The 20,000-nt window shown below is 40.2% G+C and overlaps 1 protein-coding gene across 3 annotated transcripts in view; it reads left to right on the forward strand.

The window, feature by feature from the left end:
- The first annotated feature begins 643 nt into the window (after positions 1-643).
- LOC309342613 (uncharacterized protein) overlaps positions 644-20,000 on the forward strand; it is a 96,084-nt gene continuing 76,727 nt past the window's right edge. For all 3 annotated transcript variants that reach the window (XR_014156907.1, XR_014156908.1, XM_081863352.1), the window contains exon 1: positions 644-755. Coding sequence is in view for 1 of the 3 variants with exons in the window: in XM_081863352.1 (XP_081719478.1) it covers positions 715-755 (41 nt within the window). In the remaining 2 variants the exon portion in view is untranslated. The remainder of the gene's footprint in view (positions 756-20,000) is intronic.

Consider the following 20,000-nt stretch of genomic DNA (forward strand, 5'->3'; position numbering starts at 1 on the left):
CTTTTAGTACTTTGTGTGCAAAGCAAGCAGTCCATACACAAGCTACAAATCTGTTTCATACTGTAAGCTGCCCACAGTCTTACCTTTGTATTGCTATATTAGTTCTTTTCTGTCCCCTCCCCAGAAGCCATAAGATAGTTTACATTGGTTCTATATGGGGTTAAACCAGGGGTAGAGAACCTGGAAGTATCAACCAGACCTAACATACACAGCCATTTTGGAAGACCTGCCCCTCTCTTTTTGCTTTGTAAAGTATGAGTTCTCCTTCTGGCACAGAATGTGGCCCTCTGGCTGAAAAGGGCTAGTCATCCCTAGTTTAATATTAGGCAAAAGTTTAATATCAGGCAAACAATAGAAATAAAAGCTTGGAAAGAAAATAAATTATGTTTGCTGCTAGAAAATTGGGACAAAAATGCTGGCTTTCTCCTTTGTTCAGATTTGGCAGGAATGTATATATATTTTATTGGTTTTGCCAGTGGTCCAACTTTTCACATACTCCTCAACCCAAAACATCTGCAATACAAAAACAACACATTCCAGAAGGCATTGCAAAGTAAACTGCATGCAAGTTTCAACTTATGACTTACAACCCCGCCTTCAATGGTGAAATATGTCACAAAGATTATTTTCTTGTTACCACCACATATTATTTGACAAAGTGGATAAAGAACAGTTTTTCTCCCATTTCTCAACACTAGAACTCATGGACATCCAATGGAACTGAATGTTGCAGGATTCAGGGCAGATAAAAGAAGGTACTACTTGGTTTAATGGTAGTAATGACTACCAACTTGGATGGGCTTAAAAGAGGATTAGACAAAGTACTACTAGCCATGATGGCAACGCTCTGCCTTCGTGGCTAGAGGCTAAATGCTCCTGAATTCAAGTTGCTGGGAGCTGCAGGAGGAGAGACGGCACCTGTGCTTGGTTAAAAATGAAATAAAATCCTTCTGATCTCTTCCTTGGGGCTATACCAGCGGGGGAGATGGGAGCACATGACCATGAGGCTTTCTCAGGCTCACTTCTGTGGCTATGATCTGTGGCTTAGTGTTATGTCTGAATGAGACCACAGTGTATTATTATTATTTTGTGACATGTGATGTAGGCTTGAATGGAACCTGAAATGGTTCCGCTATAGCATATCCTTAATCTTAAAGGAAGGTATACGGTGTTGTTTTTCAAATGAAACAGCCTGAACTAGTAGCAGTGGCAAGGAAGCAAGCAGTTAACTCATAAAGAGCTACTACATTCCATGTTTTTCTCTGCAGAGCTTGGGAGTTCCCATAACTAATGAGCTCAGGCGAAATTTTACAATCTAGTCCTTCTATAATAGAGATGTGAAACCTCTGGGGGTTGATAAAACTTTCCTTTTTTGAGTAGAGTGAAGGCCCAACTTTTTCCCTCTTTTCTGAGAGGGCAGACCTTTATTAATTCCCATGTCTTTTAACAATGCATTAGGTCCCAGAGTTTCATTGTTCTCTGGGCAACAGTTCTTGACCACTGGTTTCTAAATAGTGGATTTCTCTTTGAACTTTGGAAAGTGAAAATGGCTACAGCTCAGCTTTCAATTAGAGCTGCGGGGATTGTAAATGCTGCAGGCTTTCTGAAATGGTTGAAATTCCTGTCTCTACAGATGTAAATTGTTTGTAAGGGCCAAGAAAGCCAATCAAATGCAACAGCTCTGCAGTTTCCATGCAAGTGACTCATAGAATTCTGAAAGAGTGCTGCCATTTTTTTAAAAAGCAATGTGGGAATAAAATAATTACCTCTTTAAGAGAGTCAAGATAAAGATAAAATAATTTTCAAGTTCAACAGCTATGAGTCTTTATTAAGTGATTATCCAAGACCACCTGTGTATGTATATCTAGGATAATACATCTATGAATATGAATATGTAAGCAAAAGTACAGGGTTTGTTTCCTGGGTGATGTGCTTATGGGTAGATTTGAATTAGGCTTGAGACTTTTGTGAGGATGAGGATGAGAATAATATTTGTACCCCACCCATCTGACTGGGTTGCCCCAGCTACTCTGAGTGGCTTCCAACATATATGAAAACATAATTAAACATTCAAAAACTTCCCTATACAGGGCTGCCTTCAGTTGTCTTCTAAAGGTTGTAAATAATAATGATAAATAAATTAAGGCTAAATTGTAGCTGACATTTTAATGTGTTTCTGTGAATTTAGTTCACTATAATTCAGGTATTGGGAACCTCCATCCTGTGAGACTGAGGCCCATGAGGACATTTCAGTCAGGCCACAACCACCTGCCCCACAACTGATGTCATATATGAAATCTGCAGAGATTCTGTAGTAGAACTACATTGTTCAGTACACAGTGGGGCAGGCTCAGCCTAGTTATTTGTTGTTACTTGAGAGAAAGGTCTTTATATAAAATTACTTCAAAATATTAAACAATACAGTATTTCCATAAATAAAAGAAAACACAATAAAGGAAGGCAGTGAATGTGTTAAGTTAATATAATGAGTTTAGTACATGGTTGGTTTAAAATACCATTGTTCCACTTTTTGGGAACTCAATCTATGCTCAATCACCTACAGCACTAAACATCATTTTAGCACAGTACACATTTTTGGAGGATATAGTAGCTCATTGGCAGATGACCCCTGTCCTTTCTAGCTGGCAAGACCAGTGGTGATGGTGGTGAAACCCAACTGAGAGTTTAGAGATCCCAAATAGCTGCTTTATGTCAGAGGAGACTACTGGTCCTTCTAACTCAGTATTATGTACAATTGTCCACAGGTAGCACTCTCCAAGGTCTCAGCCCTACTTGGAGATGTTAAGGATTGAATCTTGGATCCTTTGGATGCTCCATCGTTGAGTCAATGGACAGTGACTTCCTCTTTAAAAACAGAACTTCAACAATAAGCTTGGTCAGTACTTCATTAAATGGAATAGTAGTCTGACAAAACACCTCCCACTGACTTCTCCCATGTCACCAAATGTAGCCTACCCACTTTGTCTAGTGCTCCTCAGCCTCCTTCACAGCACAAGGTACTTTTTTGTATTTTCAAAGGGTGCTATAGTGTCTCCAACGCTCATCATTTAGGGAACACCCATATTAGTATGTGGATTATTATCCACAGAGTGCCATTTGATGCTGAGTCAATGGACAGTGAGCAGAAGACAGTGGCTGTTGCAGCCTGTCCTCCTTGATGGGAGCAGATCTTTCATTAGGGGGAAGATAATGATAATGAAGATGATGATGATGATGATGATGATAATAATAATAATAATAATAATAATAAGGTGGCTAACACCAATAAAATTATGATAAAACATAATGGGGGGAAACAAAAAAAACCAAAAACCATTTTATTAAAATATGGGTTAAAATACAATTTAAAATGCAGCCTCATTTTAATAGTAGCCCATAAATCAAAACCACAAGGGGAGGGAAACATAAGGGTTCCAAACCAAAGGCCAGGCAGAACAGCTCAGTCTTGCAGGCCCTGTGGAAAGATGTCAAGTCCCACAGGGCCCTAGTCTCTTATGACAGAGTGTTCCACCAAGTCGGGGCAAGTACTGAAAAGGCCCTGGCCCTAGTTGATTTTTTTTTTATAATAATTTTTATTGATTTTACAACATAAACAAAAAACGAACAAACATAATGCGACTTCCCCAAACCTCCCCTTCACTGCATCCAAATTTCAAAATTTTTAGCAATTCTTCATCCCATTTTTATATTTAGTTCTCTTTAAAAAGAGTTTCTGCTTTATAAATTTCGATTTATAGCTGTAATTCTTTGTGTCCAATCCCCTGACATCTTAACATTCCGAAATTTTACAACAATTTTTAAGATAGATTTTAAATTTTTTCCAGTCCTCCTCCACTGTCTCTTTCCTCTGGTCACGGATTCTGCCGGTCATCTCTGCCAGTCCCATAAATTCAGTCACCTTGGTCTGCCATTCTTCCAGAGTAGGTAATTCTTTAGTCTTCCAATACTTCGCCAAAAGGATTCTTGCTGCTGTTGTTGCGTACATAAAAAAGGTCTTATCTTTCTTTGGTACCAATTGGCCGACCATGCCCAGGAGAAAAGCCTCCGGTTTCTTTACAAATGTCCACTTAAGGATTTTCTTAATTTCATTATAGATCATTTCCCAGTAGGCCTTAATCTTTGGGCAGGTCCACCAAAGGTGATAAAAGGTTCCTTCACATTCATTACACTTCCAGCAATTGTTATTGGGCAAATGATATATCTTTGCTAGCTTGACTGGGGTCATGTACCACCTATAGATCATTTTCATTAAGTTCTCTTTCAGGGCACTACATGCCGTAAATTTAATACCTGTGGTCCATAACTGCTCCCAGTCAGCAAACATAATATCATGGCCGATATCTTGTGCCCACTTAATCATGGCTGATTTAACCGTTTCATCTTGTGTGTTCCATTTTAGCAGCAGATTATACATTCTAGACAAATTCTTAGTATTGGGTTCTAGCAATTCTGTTTCTAACTTTGACCTCTCCTTCTGAAATCCTAGTTTTCTGTCCTGCTTAAAAGTTTCATTAATCTGGTAATAATGTAACCAATCTCGGACTTTAGGTTTCAATTTCTCAGGCCCTGGCCCTAGTTGAGACCAAGGTGGTTACCTTGCGGCTTGGGACCTCCAAAGTGTTGTTATTTGTGGACTTTAACATCCTTCACAGGACATACCAGGAGAGGCAGTCCCGTAGGTACAAGGGTCCTAGGCCGCATGATAAGCCCTATCCCTACACTCTGTTCAGTATATTGGTTAATGGATCAGCACAACAAAATGCATGATGTAAAGAATATTAGTAATGACCGATTCAGTTTCTGTTTTCCTTATTTCTTCTATCTAACAAGGCAACTGGCCATTTCTAAAAGCACTCCAGACAGTCATAAGGTAGACCCACTTGTAATGGCAGCTATCAGAAGCTTCAGCGTCTGTTAAATCATGTGCTCTTCCTCTTATTATTTATTGATGAGTTAATATTGTGATAGGTCATATTGGGAAAGAAATCTCCTCTTTGACAGAATCCTACTAAATATTCAAGGCTGAAGGGTTTACTCTTTTAAATAAAAATAAAGGTTTAGAGCATTAATAGTTTTGCTTAGAGCTGTTTAAAGTGATGACTCCAGGATTTTAAGGGAATGTAGCTTTTTTTAAAAAAGGGAAACCAAACATGACCTTGGGGAATAAATGTCCCTTTGACCCATATAAAAGTCAAGATGCAGTGCCAACATATGGAAATTATTTTCCCCTTGAACATGTCTTGCAAAAGAAGGTTGGAATTATTGCACTGTGGCTTAGTAACCACTCTCCCTCCTAGCTGCAATAAAACGATGGCATATAACTACACTGCTGCACCATGATCATTTCATATATGGCAGATGTCCATGGAAATCCATCCTTGCTAAAATGTCACAGTAGCGGTACGCGAAAGGAAATTCACACTTTCAGAGCCAATTCACACAACCAAACTGGCATGTGCATATAGCAGGTTTAGTGAGACTGTGCCAGGTTCAGCACATGCTGAAGAAGTCATGCAATTGCTTCAACTTGTGCGTAGTTTACAAGTCCACCCAAATTTACCGGAATACCAAAGGGAAGTGTTCGTTCTTTTTCTTTTTGGTGGTTTGCTTGATTCTTTCAATTCTTGTTTTTGAAACTTACGGTTCTCCAGAAGAGAAACTTGTGGTTCTCTCCCTAAACTCAAATAATATTGTCATAACTAACACTAAATCTGAAATTCTACTTGATAAACTTGGTTGAAAATTTCAGCAGTGTAAGGGGAAAGCAGGTTCACAAAGGGAAGGAGAATTTCAGGACAGGAATTTGCAATGTTTTAGAAGAGAGTTATTTGGCAACTATGCTTTTTAAACCTTCCCCCTCCCTTTAAACTTAATTTTACCATCACCACCTTGGGTGACTTGTATCCTCCTCCACCCACAATGCACCTTGGAATGACACTTGAGGAAATGCACTGACACTACTCAAAACAAGTCCCCCCAATTATATGCAAACTTTCTCCCCACCCCCTGAAAAATAGCCCCTTCCACTCTGTGCATGTTCATGGAACCCTCTTTCTTATTACCATTTTCAAGATACCTTATTTCAAAAGAAGTTCAGAAATTGAGGTTTGGCCAATCTTGCTCAATCTGGGCATGCTTAAAATATATGCAACTGTTTAAATGTTCTTTCCCCCCATTCGAAAAGCCATGGCTCTGACTTCCTTAGTTCTAGCACCTATGAGTAATTTCTTGAAAGCAGTGTGTGTGTGTGTGTAAATGCAAATATATATTTGCATAGGGAAAGGTGATAGATCTATGGTGATTAAGTAGTTATTCTTTATAATGTGCTAAGATTATACAAACACTATCCAAAGCTTTATATTGCTTGGGAAACCTGAACAGCCTCACATTTTTACATGCTTTCTGTACACATGCCTTATAAAAAAATTTAATGCCTTGTTGAGATGTGCCAAAAGCTCCAGGGCTTCAAGATCAATTACTGAAACTGTGTTTCTGCAAACCTCCATGCAGATGTGGTTTCCTAAAGTATGGAACACACTTAACAATGCAGGGCACCTGGAAACCAGTTTGCACAGATCCTATTACATCTGGATGGCTCTTCTGCAGTAATGGATTGGAAGGCACTTAAGAATCACCATTACACAGATTTACATTATGGTTTGCGTGAGGAAAACAAGCCCATTAATAGCCCAACCCTGTGCATGCTCACTTGAAAGTAAGCCCTATTGTGTTTAATGGGATTTTCTTCTGGCTCATTATCTAGCCATCTTTTTAATCTTCTGGTAAAGGTGCTGGCCAATGTTAATGAGATACAGAATGATGATGATGATGATGATAAAGAATATGTTTTTGTGATTTCCTCTCCCATGGCCACATGGATGAAATAGAAGTTAAAAATCCAACCAATAAAGATAGAAATCTAACTATTAAAAGCCTGCTGAGGTAGGGTTGTTTGATAGGATGATAGGTCTTACACTGCTTCTTCTTTGTAGTTGCTACAAGGAAACTTCTATCATATCCAATTAGTCCTTGATTCCCTTTCAGGTGGGAGGTACCAACTGCAGGTCCAGCCCAAACATTTGCTGACTGCCTCAGGTGGCAGGTGCAAGGGGGCAGTGGTGGCAGGCCCCTCTGATCCTTTTTATCCCCCTATACAGACATGCGTGTCTGTCACATGGTTTGCCCTGTGTCCTTCAAGCCAGTCTGTTGCCTTCAGGTGTGGTAGAAGACACTATCCTGTTAGCAGTATGGAAATAATTTCCAGTTCTTTACATGGGACTGTGGTTGTGGGTGCCATGTTGTCCTTTGCCTCAGGAAGCAAAATGTTTCAGTTATTGGTGCTTACCTATAGCACCAGCCACCATCTGATGAACTTGCATGTTACAAAATAAGGAAATGGACACAAAAGTGGCATTTATCTTAAAGTGCTGTGCAATCAGTTTTTAATAACGAATAACTAACGATGATTCCAGATCTGAAGATGCCACCATTCCAGATCATTGCAACCATTTAAAACAACCCTAAGTAATTCAAAACACTAAAATCCACATGAAGAACTGTAACAAAACCATAGAGTCAGAGCTCAAATCCCGAAACAGTAGAAGCAATGCCCAAATCTCTCTCTCTCTCTCTCTCTCTCTCACACACACACACACACACACACACACAGGCCTTTCCAAACAAAACAAAACAAAAAATCTTTCTCCTCTTTTTGGTGAAGTCTCCTAGGCAGGAACCTCCACCATGATGGTATGCCATTGGTAGCAGTCGTCCAACAGTTTCTTGTTCTACGGCAACACTGGTGTCTGACGTGCCATGCCAGAGAAAAATACCCCCAAACTGAAACAATAACAGTTTATTTCCAATTGTTGTGCTTTCTCTCCCCCTCCCCAACAGTTCTTTCTCTTCTATAAACCGAAGATGCTGCTTCACACTTCAGGCTGCCTCCAAATTCCTGTATTCCTTCCCATCTCTTGGCCTTTTCTCCCCAATCTATTTTCAGATATGAGTCCTCTGCATCTACTTTAAATTAAATGCTTAGACTAGTCCCTTTCCTTCTTGCTCTGCCCCCTTTGAAGTTGAACAAATGAAGAGTTACTGCTTAGAAAGTGTGTGTGAGGAGGGGAGGGGGGAGGGGGAGGCCATTGATTAGCTGTGGACATGCATAATTTATAGGTAGCTTGGGCATCCTGTGAAAATGGGCCAAAGATTTTTTCCCCCCTAAATTGGGCTCTATGAATTCTAAATGATCTTTAGCATTTATTATTGCTCGAGAAGTTCCATCCAAGTGATGTGATTATTTATATATTCTGACTCAGTTTCCTTCCACCTAGCCAATTTGAATTTTAAGCTCTCCTACACTCGCTTTACCAGTGTCTTTTAGCCGGTGTTAATCATTAGCCGGTGTTCATGTACTGCCTTCCTCTTTAATGCTGTACTGTCTTTCCTTTTCCTGTTTTGTTTATTACAGTGAAAAGAACAGGGTTTTGTTTTGTTTCGAGATTCCAGGCAACTAATTTGCAACAGTACCTACCGAAAAGAACTTAGGCAGAGCTGCTTTGTGAATTTAACCTTTTTTATATATACAGGTAGCATGTTGGGTGTGCAAACCCTGCATGTGCCTTTAAGAAACAAAAATTAATGCAAAGCTTATTACAATCCTGGTGCTTGCTAACGCTTTCTCTCTTCCACTGTCCAAGTGTCTGAATTTCAGCTTCAGATGAGTGTGGCCTGCTGGGATTTGAGCTGCCAGTTTAATTAGTGTTCAGTAATTTCAATAATGAGTGACAATTCATTGGGGCTTTTAGGTTGGTCTTCTGTTCAGAAGCAAATCAATAATCCACAGTTTTTCCCCTTCTTTAAAGACAAGAAAGTGGCATGTGAGTTACATCAGATGAGAGAAAATAAATGAGGAAAAGCACAAGTCCCTCAGTAACTTGAGAGGCAATTGGCTTTAATGGTGTGGGCAGCCTCCCTGGTTTGTTGATGTTATTGGATGAACAGAAAGGTCATTAGTATCTGGAAAGGGGCTCCAAAGATTCTCACAGTAAACAATTTGCCCTGGCTGTAACCATAGTGATTTGGGTAAATGAACACAGGTATGTGGATTACTACTGTATTCCCCAGACTGCCTATATTATTGCCTCAGAAGATATAAAAACAATTGAGGCTAATTGTATGAGAGTGAGTTTATTACAAACATAAATGGAGGGGGGAAAGAAACCAGATATATTGTTGAGAAGCTCAAAAAAAACCACCCTCTTAATTTTCTCTATAAGTCTGTACGTGCATATTGCTTTAATTTCCACAGGCTAGAATGTGTGTGCATACATTCTCAGATTCGTATTTGCGATACATTGATGCCGGGTGCTTCATAATTTCAAAAATTGGAGGCGGTGGGATTCCAGAAGATCTGGAAGGTCAGACTCACTGCAGAGGGGATTGACTGTGTTTGTTTGGAAGTTGCTCGACCAGGCTGGCGGTAGTTCTGGAATTCTATACATGTCCAAAGACACACTTTTTCTAAACCCAGTCCTTCTGAAATGCATTCCAGCACTAAACCCCACTGAAGCTTGGCTCAAATGATGCCTGCTTATGTTTTGTGGAGGCTCTCTTTTTGCTGTTGGCAGGTTTTCTTGCACAGCTATGGTCACCCTGCCAAAGGTGGTGCCATGAAGAAACAGCCCCTGTGCTCGCAAATGCATTAAAAAGTCTGGCAGAACTTATTTATTCTACTAATTGTAGTAGAAATGGCTCCAAGAGGCTTCCTCTCAAACGTTGTCTCAGATAAGGCATCGTCACAATCTAGATTGCCACACGGGCAGCAGCTCTGAAAAGTTACCCGCATTACCACTTGTATCTGACCAATTTACAGTAGCTGCAGATTTGGGGTGGGGTGGTTTTTTTTTTTTTTTAATAAATCTATTGCTCTCTTCTGTTATTGCAACAAAGAGCCAGTCTTCATGAGGTGTTATGATTTGCAGTATACAAATCCATTAAAAAAAACACAAATGAAATCCCCAGCTGGGAAGGTCAAGTCTAATGAGGTGGGCTGTTGTGAGGAGTGGTAACTCACAGCATCCCCCATGTAGGCCAGAGGTGATTCCAAATGAACAGCTGCTTATAATTATTATAATCTGACACTTTTCATCCACCTCAGGTGCTATTTTTTTTCCTCACAAGAGAACAGATTAATTGTATATCAACTGATATACATAAAAAAGGGTTTGATAGAAGGCTTAATAAAGTAACATTAAATAGAAGATCCCACTGAAATTCTAATGTGTATATTCTTAATTAAATTCTCTTGTACTGCACTGTAATTTGGGTGCAATCCTTTTTCTTTTCACTTCACTGAATATACCATTTTAAATTATTGTTACTATAAAAGTGGGAGCGGGGAAGGGAAGTAAGAAAGACTGCATTTTTGGCCAGCCATTGGTGGTTGGAATGGGGAGAAAAATAAAAATCTATTTAATCCTACCATGATCATTTGGTGGTATATCTATGCAGGCCTTTGGTATTCCAATGTCAAACAATAAGGTTTTCCCATTAGAATTTAGTTTCCAGGTGAAAATAAAATAGCCCTATTAAAAGGAAGATACAAGTGGATGGGACAGTGTTATGCACAGGAGACAAGGGGGACTTCACTGATTTGTAAGAAGAGATGTAATGGAAGATGTGTTGGAATCAAAGAAGGCAGATTTCTTGAGAGAAATGGCTGCCTTTCTGTGGTGAGGAGAGATCCTGGCTCTTCTGCCAAATATATCCATGGAGAGAAAAAATAAACCTGAGGACAGATGTCACAGGTCATGCATCCAATTCCCTCTCCCAGCATGTTACTTTTAGCAATGATATTTTTTTTACCAATGATGCAGTGCCCTCCCTTCAACTCTGCCGGGCAGCCCCCTCGAATATTTTATTGGGGGGGGGGGAGACAAGGGACCTTGGCCCCTAGAAGTTGCTCCTATGGGAAGAGAAGTTTTAGCCTTTCTGGCCAGCTCACATGAGATCTTGCAGGAGAATGTGAGATCTTCTGAGAGCTCTAATGGGCTGAGGCAGCTGAAAACCTAAATGTCTCAGCCACCCAACACATGGGTCCATTTTGCCCACTGAAAAATAGAAGCAGATATTTCCAATTTCCATAACCCCCAGTGGCTACAAGGCTAAGAAACAATTCTTAGGACTCAGTTCCTTGTGGGCGGTAACCTAAGAGTAATCTCAGTCGAATACAAATAGGACTCATGCAAATAAAGCACATAATAAACAGGCCAGAATAACTTTGGTTGAAGCAGAAAAGATGGCCCTTTATAGTACAAAGATGCATCACACTGGTTAATAGAACCAAAATCTGATACAAGCTGAAGTCCTCTTTCTGCAGCTATTTTATACCTCCTTTCTATATCTTGAAACCGCCATGTGAGGTAGAATCACAGAATCGTAGAGTTGGAAGGGGCTCCAAGGGTCATATAGTCCCACCCCCTGCAATGCAGGAATCTCAGCTAAAGCATCCATGACAGATGGCTAAGAGTTGGTGATTGGCCCAAAGCAGGAAGTGAGCAAAAATCATGAGTTTAAAATACTAAACTGTGTAGGCTTAAAGTATCTTCTTTTTGTTTATCAAGGTTGTCAAACTGCTTTTTGTTTGTGTTTTGCTGATGGTTGTAAAATCCAAAGGCTCCACTGTGCCTTTTTTTTTAGTACAGAAAAGCTCGTGCCATAATACATTGGTTAGTCTTTTAAATGCCATAAAACTTATTTTATGGTACCTTATTTCATATGTTCCTTTTGGGGGGAAGGAAGGGTATTTTGGAAACAGCAGCAGGAACCCCAACCTCCTTAATCTGGTCTCACCTAAAGTCTCTTTTCATCCTCTGCTATAGTCTGAAGGAACAGACAGCCCACCAGAACATGCAGCTTTGCTATTGACAGAATCTCCAAAATCTTCCCAACTACCTTATTTAATGGTCAAAGCCCAGGAAAACATAAGCAAATTACATATTACGATGTATTCTTGTGCTAGTTAAAATGACACACTATGTTGTTTCAGTATTAGAAGTATAAAAATTGAAGAGTTTTTAGAGCATTATTATAAATCATGTCCTTTCTCTCTCCCCCCCCCCCCGGATATTGAATGCTGGCTCTGGGGGTTGGTGGGGGGGGGACCCAAACAAGTACAGCCTACCTACAAATTCCCTTGGCATTTCCTGTTGAAATGAATAAGACACTCTTGGGGCATGCAAAAGATTTTTTACAAGGGACCTATAGAGACCTTTCTGTCGTATAGCATTTTGCACCAGGAGTTTTAGTTAGTATGTGTAGGTACGTAGCAGTGAACCTTGAAAGGTTTGGTAGGTTTGTTTTGCATAAGACGCCAAAAGATCAACAGTTCATCTAAACTATATTAGTTAGAATAAAATATAATAAAATGAGATATAAAATAAGGACAAAATTGTTATAAAAGCTATTAGCAGGTTGTTCAGACTTTTTTTTAAAAGGAAATTTACAGTTCAGTGGGAGTTTAACCTCCATAAGAACTCCAGTAACAAGTCCCGTTTCAGTTACTGTCAGCACACTAGGGAGTCCTTATAACTGAGTTCTTAGGACACACAGCATTTATATAAGTATGAATGCATAAGATTTTGAATTCACTATCGCAAATTCCAACAGACCTAGACGACAGCGGATGCTTCCAAACTGGGAGCTCAATACTGTAAATGGGTTGTTGTGCTATAATAAATGAGTTGCTTGCAACAGGATTGTTGTTTTTTTAACTTATCAGATTTGTCCCAGAAAGGATAAATCCAAATCAAATGAGAGGGGTAGGAATAAAGAGTGGGGGGCAACACTAGAACACAAAGCAGTAAAACCTCAAAGTAGGTATGGGACCAGAGAATGTTTGAAGGATTGCCCCGTCTAATATAATCCTGCATGCCCAATGCATTCAACCACACAGGCATTGCTCTGCCTCCCTTCCTTGAGAGCTTCTATTGGCTTCTTCACTATAAAGCTTTTAGCAGCTTGTGAATGCTTTATTTTAATTTGACCTAGCTTTTAATCTGAAAAAAAATCATTGCCTCCCATTGCTGTTTATGTCTTATTAATGTTATCACTTTATTATCTTTTAACTGGGTTTTGCTGTAATATTTTTTTTTTTTTTTTAGTTTTTGTGTGAGTTGATTCAGGGGTCCATTTTCCAGCTCAAAATCCATATGTAAATATCACGATGAAGAAGGATTGTTATGCAGTCTCCATTTCTCTGAGCAGTGGGAAGTTCTGGCGCAGGGCTACCAGGATTTGGCAAAGAGAACCTTGAAGGCTTGGGGCGTTTTTTAAACGATTTGTTTTCTTTAAAAATGCAAAAGTGGCTACTTACACATTGCCAGAAAGGCATCACCCAAAAAGAGGGGGAAATAGGGTACATATTCACATTAAGCCTGCATATGCTAATTTATATGCCTAATGCAAATTTAGACATTGTAACACCTCAGCTGGCTCCCTCAGCCAATAAATCGAGATGAGCGCTGCAACCCCAGAGTCAGTCACAACTGGACCTAATGGTCAGGGGTCCCTTTACCTTTACCTTTAACACCTCACCATATTGCGGAAGACTGCAACTAGGTCACCTGTGTGCCTACTAGGTCTGCTGAACAAATTCTCCTCTTGAGGGCAACTTCAAGGCCCCTTCTACAATTTCTCATGGTTCTTTGTCTTTAGAATGGCCTCGAATAAGGCAGCCCTTAGAACAGAGGACTGCTCTCTGTAAAGCAGGACTTGTGGCCGCCCTCTATCAAGCAGGGCATAGGTAGAGGGCTGAATCCTCTCATTCCCTGCCACTCTTTCCTCACCGGCTAAAAGCTTCAGATTTCCTGCACTTCAGTATACTCACTTGCAATAATAATAATAATAATAATAATAATAATAATATACATAGCTTGTTTTTCTTCCCATTTTCTTACCATTCAAATATATATGAAGTATGTACTTATATTTCATTTCTGAACTGGCTTATGCATTTCTTTCATTATGTATGTATAGTATGATGATTATCGGATTTCAGTAACTGTTGCTGTTCATTAAAGTGGATTGTTGTAATAAATTTAAAACAGAATGTTATGGCTATTTCTCTATCAGGGCATTTTAATGACATAACATGGTCATTAGATACTCTGTTCACAAATTGGGCACAAGTTTGGGCAAATTATCAAATTACATTCTTTGAAGCATATTAAAATCATGCCAGCAGGTTTAAAATCCCAGTAGTTCATGAACTTTTTTTTTTTAATATCTGCCAAGCTGAACAATGGGACCCTTTTAAATCCCCCAGTGAGCACCTATTAAAACCACAATTTACAACTATACGTATCATCTAACGTGTTAACCAGGTGTTCCAGTATTATTGTTTGAAATTCTACCTAGGTTCAAATCAAATGAAGAAAAGCCAAAAGTCCAATTAAAATCCCACATTGCCTCTTTATCGTGTGTAGGTGAGAGACATTTGTTGTAGATTTAATGGCAGAAAATTTATTTTAAAAGTGTAGGCCATCCTTCTCCCCCGCCCCCATGCTTTCTTATTTTTTTGCTTATATTCTCACAGCTTACTGGCATTTCCTGTGCTTAACTGAAGAGAAGAAGAAAAAAACCAGAATAAATCTACGACTTTCTGGCTTAATTTTAGTAGCATCCTGGACACTCTAGCTGAATTTGACAATTGAGTGTTGTCATGGGATATTAAAATCCTGCAGAGGGGCCATTTAAGCTATTATTTCATAGGCTGTCCCTTAATCAGTTCCATCCCTGCGCTGCAAACTCTCTGCCAACATGTGTCTTTTTTATTTAATAGTTCAGTGACAACAAATTTATGTTGCTAAGCTCCAAAAAGTAAACCTTACCAAAATACCTCCTCAAACTGCCTTTACAGACGTCCACCAAGGTAATATGGAATTCAGTTGTCTTCACTTGACCATAATTACTTCCAGATTTTGGTTTCCTATCTTTGTCTTTTGGTCATTTTTCTCATTCCACCTCAGACCAGAAGTCCTGGTGTTTCTTTACATTTATGGTTTTTTACTCAGATTTCATTGCCACCCACCCCCGTTCACCTTTGCTTTTTGCAGACTCTTGACATTTTGCCACAGCATCCTAGCTCTTCCTCAAAACATGTTTTCTCCTCAGCTTGGTAACAACATGATAACAATTCAGAGATAAAATGTTGCATTCAGATTATTTGCAATGGGCCAAATACCTTTAAAGAAAGAAGGCCAAAAAGAAACATCAGTCATCACAACATCTGTTCTCTCTTATGTTTTACTTAAGGAAATAATATGTGCCAGGTTTTTTTCCACCCACCCAGAATAATTACCATTTTTTAAAATGATGCATTTGTAACAGCTTCAGCTTGGTCCAAAACCTTTAGTACAATTTGTAATTAATTTATTTCTTGGCTTAGGCTGTGTTTTGGGGTTTTTTTGCAAGAAGGTAACTGAAGTAACCATTTGTTTTTCCTAACATTATTACAAAACTAAACTATCCATGTTGAAGTTACGGTTGTTTTCACTGCTTCACTTGTTATTGCAAATACTAATAACATCTCAATATTCCTTTAACAACAAGTATTGTACTAGTATGGTTCATTTATGCTCCTTCCACCCAGTTGAGGCGTGCAATAAAAAACAATGTATAAGGCTGTCCTATACTGGCTGTGTTTGCAGGTAACACAAATTATGGCATAGCATGAAGGTTCTGGCTCCCAGAAAAGAAATTGCAACTGCTTTGCTCCTTATTGGCCCTTTCTGCTTGGCTCCACTTCAAGAATCATCATGTTCACATGCTCCCAGTAAGACATAGTTTTGCTTACCATGATGTGCAAACCAGGCCACTAAGTGTGGGTGGGGCTGCGTTGCTCTGCTGGCTTCCCAACACCACACATTGCTGCTGTTTACTGAGAGAGGGGCAAGGCAGCAGGGGGACTGTTGCAACCACACCAAGCTTCCTGCTGCCTTGCTTTTCGCCCTCAGTAACTGGCAGTGATGTGGGCTGTTGGGGAGACAGAAGAGTAATGCAGCACTTCCGCACTGTCGCTCTTTTCAGGTGGATTGAGTCACATACTGGTAAATTCAGGTTGTACAATCATAGTTCATTGTGAGGTCTTGCACAACCCATCTGCTTCCTTGAAAGATCACTAAGAAGTACTAAGAAAAGTGATAGGAAAATGCACTGGAAAGTGTGGGATAGATAACGCTTGCTGTGAAGCAAGGTCATCTAACCTGCCCACAAACAAATCAAAATTAAGACTTATCTCCTGGTAGTGTCATAATCATATGCCACAGTGAGAGATAGGTAAGCATTGGCTGCCTATTCCTTTCTTTTTCACCAAAACCTGATTCACTACATGGTCCTTCAGGCTTTCTTAACTGGTGCCAATGGGGAATTTCCGCCCAATGCAAATAGGAGCTGCAGATGGGGGGTTTTCCTCAGGACTTCCTAATCAGCTGCTACTCTGGCAATTAACAACTTCCTCCAGTCGATGCTATTTTTAAATGTGCTGTTTAAATGCAAATACATATTTAATGCTGTGTCTAGTTTCACGCGGGTGGCGCTGTGGTTTAAACCACAGAGCCTAGGGCTTGCCAATCAGAAGGTCGGCGGTTCAAATCCCTGCGATGGGGTCCCGGCTCCTGCCCACCTAGCAGTTCGAAAGCATGTCAAAGTGCAAGTAGATAAATAGATACCGCTCCAGTGGTAAGGTAAACGGCGTTTCCGTGCGCTGCTCTGGTTTGCCATAAGCGGCTTAGTCATGCTGGCCACATGACCCGGAAGCTATCTGCGAACAAACGCCGGCTCCCTCGGTCTATAGAGCGAGATGAGTGCCGCAACCCCAGAGTCTGTCACGACTGGACCTAATGGTCAGGGGTCCCTTTACCTTTACCTTTAGTTTCACCTCTAGGACCCAGCCTTCAAATACGTCTTTCAGTCACACAAACAATTCCTAAAATAAAATAAAAAATCTGGTATCTGGGGGTGGAGTTATTTGTGCTGGGGGAAAGAGTGGTGGAGACAATGGTTTTGGGCACACCCATGACACAGACCAGCAGCTTGGGTTGGTGGGTTTGTAGTGGGTCCAGAGTGCCAGCCAGGGTGGATGTACAATATCCCCCCCCCCCAAAAAAAAAAAACACAACTGTGATAGCAAAACAGCTTTCCTCATGCACTGATATTGACTTGAAAATGAAAGGGCGAAACCTGTTTTCTTAGGGAGGCAGATTGTTTGAGAACCATACCAACAGTAAAACACAGATTTTTAATGGATCTGGGCCTCTAAGTGAAAAGGGTAAGTGGGGTGGGGGAGAGAACCATGGAGATAAGGCTGAGTTGAACAGTTCCAGGACTGTAGTAGTAACAGGAGGAAGAAAGACTTGTATCACAACCTTAGGCTTTTATTCAGAAGCAAATCCCTCGTTGTTCAATGGGTCTTTCTCCCACTGAATAAGGGTACCTAAGATTGTGACCTCTTTGGGAATATGTAGGCAGATACAACCTAGCAACACATAGTGTGAGTAAACAGAAGAAAGACAGACCCACTAAAGTGTATTTATTTGATATTAAATACATAAATCAGCTTATAACTTCATATCCTTTTTAGCACACTTTGAAGCAAACCCCTGTTTTGAATACCTGCGTTTACTTTGAATACCTGCGTTTACTTGTTATGGATCTGTTATGCAAAATGAATATGATTGTTGTAATTCATGGCATTAACCGAGACCAAGCTCTACTGCTCCATGCTGCACAACCCAATTAAGAGCAACAGAAACAGCTAAATTTAACAGGTCCAGTGACATGATAATGGGTTCAAAGGAGCAATGCCCGACATCTCACATCAATGGCAGTTGGCACATTGTTTTTTAATAATGCTGTTTAAATATGCATTACAGAATTAAAAGCCTCTGTTGGAATAATGAGTAGGGTTTGACTTAGATTTATAAAAGTAAGTAAAAAGTGACCTGTAAATACAGCCAAGGATGTATGTTCTTGTCTCCCTCTCCCCATCTCCCCCATTTCTTCTTATAAACCCAGCCATAGTAGCTCAGCAGAATAATGCTGAATTTTCTCTACAATTCTCATACCTGCTAGATAGGTCTCATTACCATCAAAGTACTTATTTATTTCTGACAGTTTTGTCTAACCCTTCTCTCGAGGAGTTCAGGACAGTGAACACTGTGACCCGCCCTTTTACTCCTCACATCCCTGTGGAGGATGAACCTTGAACACTCAAGTCCCTGTTGAATTTACCAACCCCAGAGATCAGGATCCTCTGGCAACACATTGGAGAAGATGTTGGACTTTCCATCTCTGCCCACTGAGCTTGTAAAAAAAGGACACAACTGTTTAGCGGTGATAGGACAGCCATGTTTTGCCTTGGCTGGGTGTGGGGATGGGCAGTGCTCACTTGGGGTGAGTGCATTGTGCAGGTATGGGAGATATTGGATTATGACCATGAATCAGGTGGGAGCTAGGAATGGGGGGCTGATGACTAGGGTGAGAGTGTACTTCCTCAGCCATACATGATACCTCTACGTAAATGTGAATATTTTAATGAACTTCATGCCAATTTTTATTGGAGTGGGTGGAGTGTGAGATTAAATTTGGTTTTAGTATTTGCCTGTCAATGTTTTACAGCATTGTTTTGTATATTACCTGTGGGTGAATGTGTTCAGGTTTAATATGGCCAATGTACAAGTGTGCAGTTTGTGTGGGTATTGAATGAGTGGGAACTTATTGGATGTGGGGAACCCTATTTTATAGAGTTGATGTATTATATATGATATTATTTAATTTTGGCCTTCTTTGTAAGCCGCTTTGCAGTCTTTTCTGATGACAAGCAACATACATATACCTGAAATAAAGTAAGTTATAGTGGCAGGCTTAAGGACATCCAGTGAGCCTCATGGCTAGGTGGGAAATTAAACCCAGTATATCCATTATGCCACATTGACCCTTAGGTGCAAGTCACTACCAGGGATGGTCACTTTATTTTTGTGATAAAGGTGATAACATTTAGAATTATAGGGAATCCTGCTAATTATATGCTGCATTGAATAAATTAATATGCTGCATTAATTTATTGTCTATATGGGACCATCAGGAGGCAATTGTAGTCTGTTGAATTTGAGCAGTGCCATAAGAGATTCTGTGGCAGTTTTTCTTCTTTATACAAAGGATGACCCCAGCCAAATTTTAGTCAACCCTGCCATTCTGATTTGGCAATATTTTACACTCATTCTCATTTTCTGTTTCAAATGATGTACATGGGCCCTATGCAAGACTGTGGAGTATCATCTAATAACTCAGTTCTCAGTTCCAGCTGTTTGATGTTGGACCACATTGTCAGACCAATACTGGCTTGGTACTGTTACTGGGAGTAGGTTTATACAGGGAATTATCTTTGTTGCTAGCATTAACCATTGCTCATTCCCCCAACTCCGTCTGAAGGAATTCTCTATTGGAAGGTTTGCCCAGTCCACGTCCAGTTTAAAAATTAAGAACCATAAAAAGTGAGAGCAAGGTCCCAAACATTGCCAGTCAGCAGTTAGAACTTGAACAGCAGGCACACAGGTTATCTGGTCACAGTCTTCCCCACTGTAGTGAGATGTACAGTGGACACTTGGGTTGCGAACGTGATCCGTGTGGGAGGCACGTTCGTAACCCGCAGCATTCGCAACCCGCAGCACCACATCTGCACACGCGGGGGTCGTGATTCGGCACTTCTGCGCATGTGCAAAGTGCGATTTAGTGCTTCTGCGCATGCATGAGCACCAAAACCCAGAAGTAACCCATTCCGATACTTCTGGGTTCAGCGTGGTGTGTAACCCCAAAAACGCGCAACCTGAAGCATCTGTAACCAGAAATATGACTGTACTGTATTTCTATTTAAATTATATTTATTGCTACATCTGTATCTACACATATAATTTAGCGTA

Source organism: Podarcis erhardii (assembly GCF_964252035.2).
Source record: "Podarcis erhardii genome assembly, chromosome: 5".
In the NCBI taxonomy this organism is placed as follows: Eukaryota; Metazoa; Chordata; class Lepidosauria; order Squamata; family Lacertidae; genus Podarcis; species Podarcis erhardii.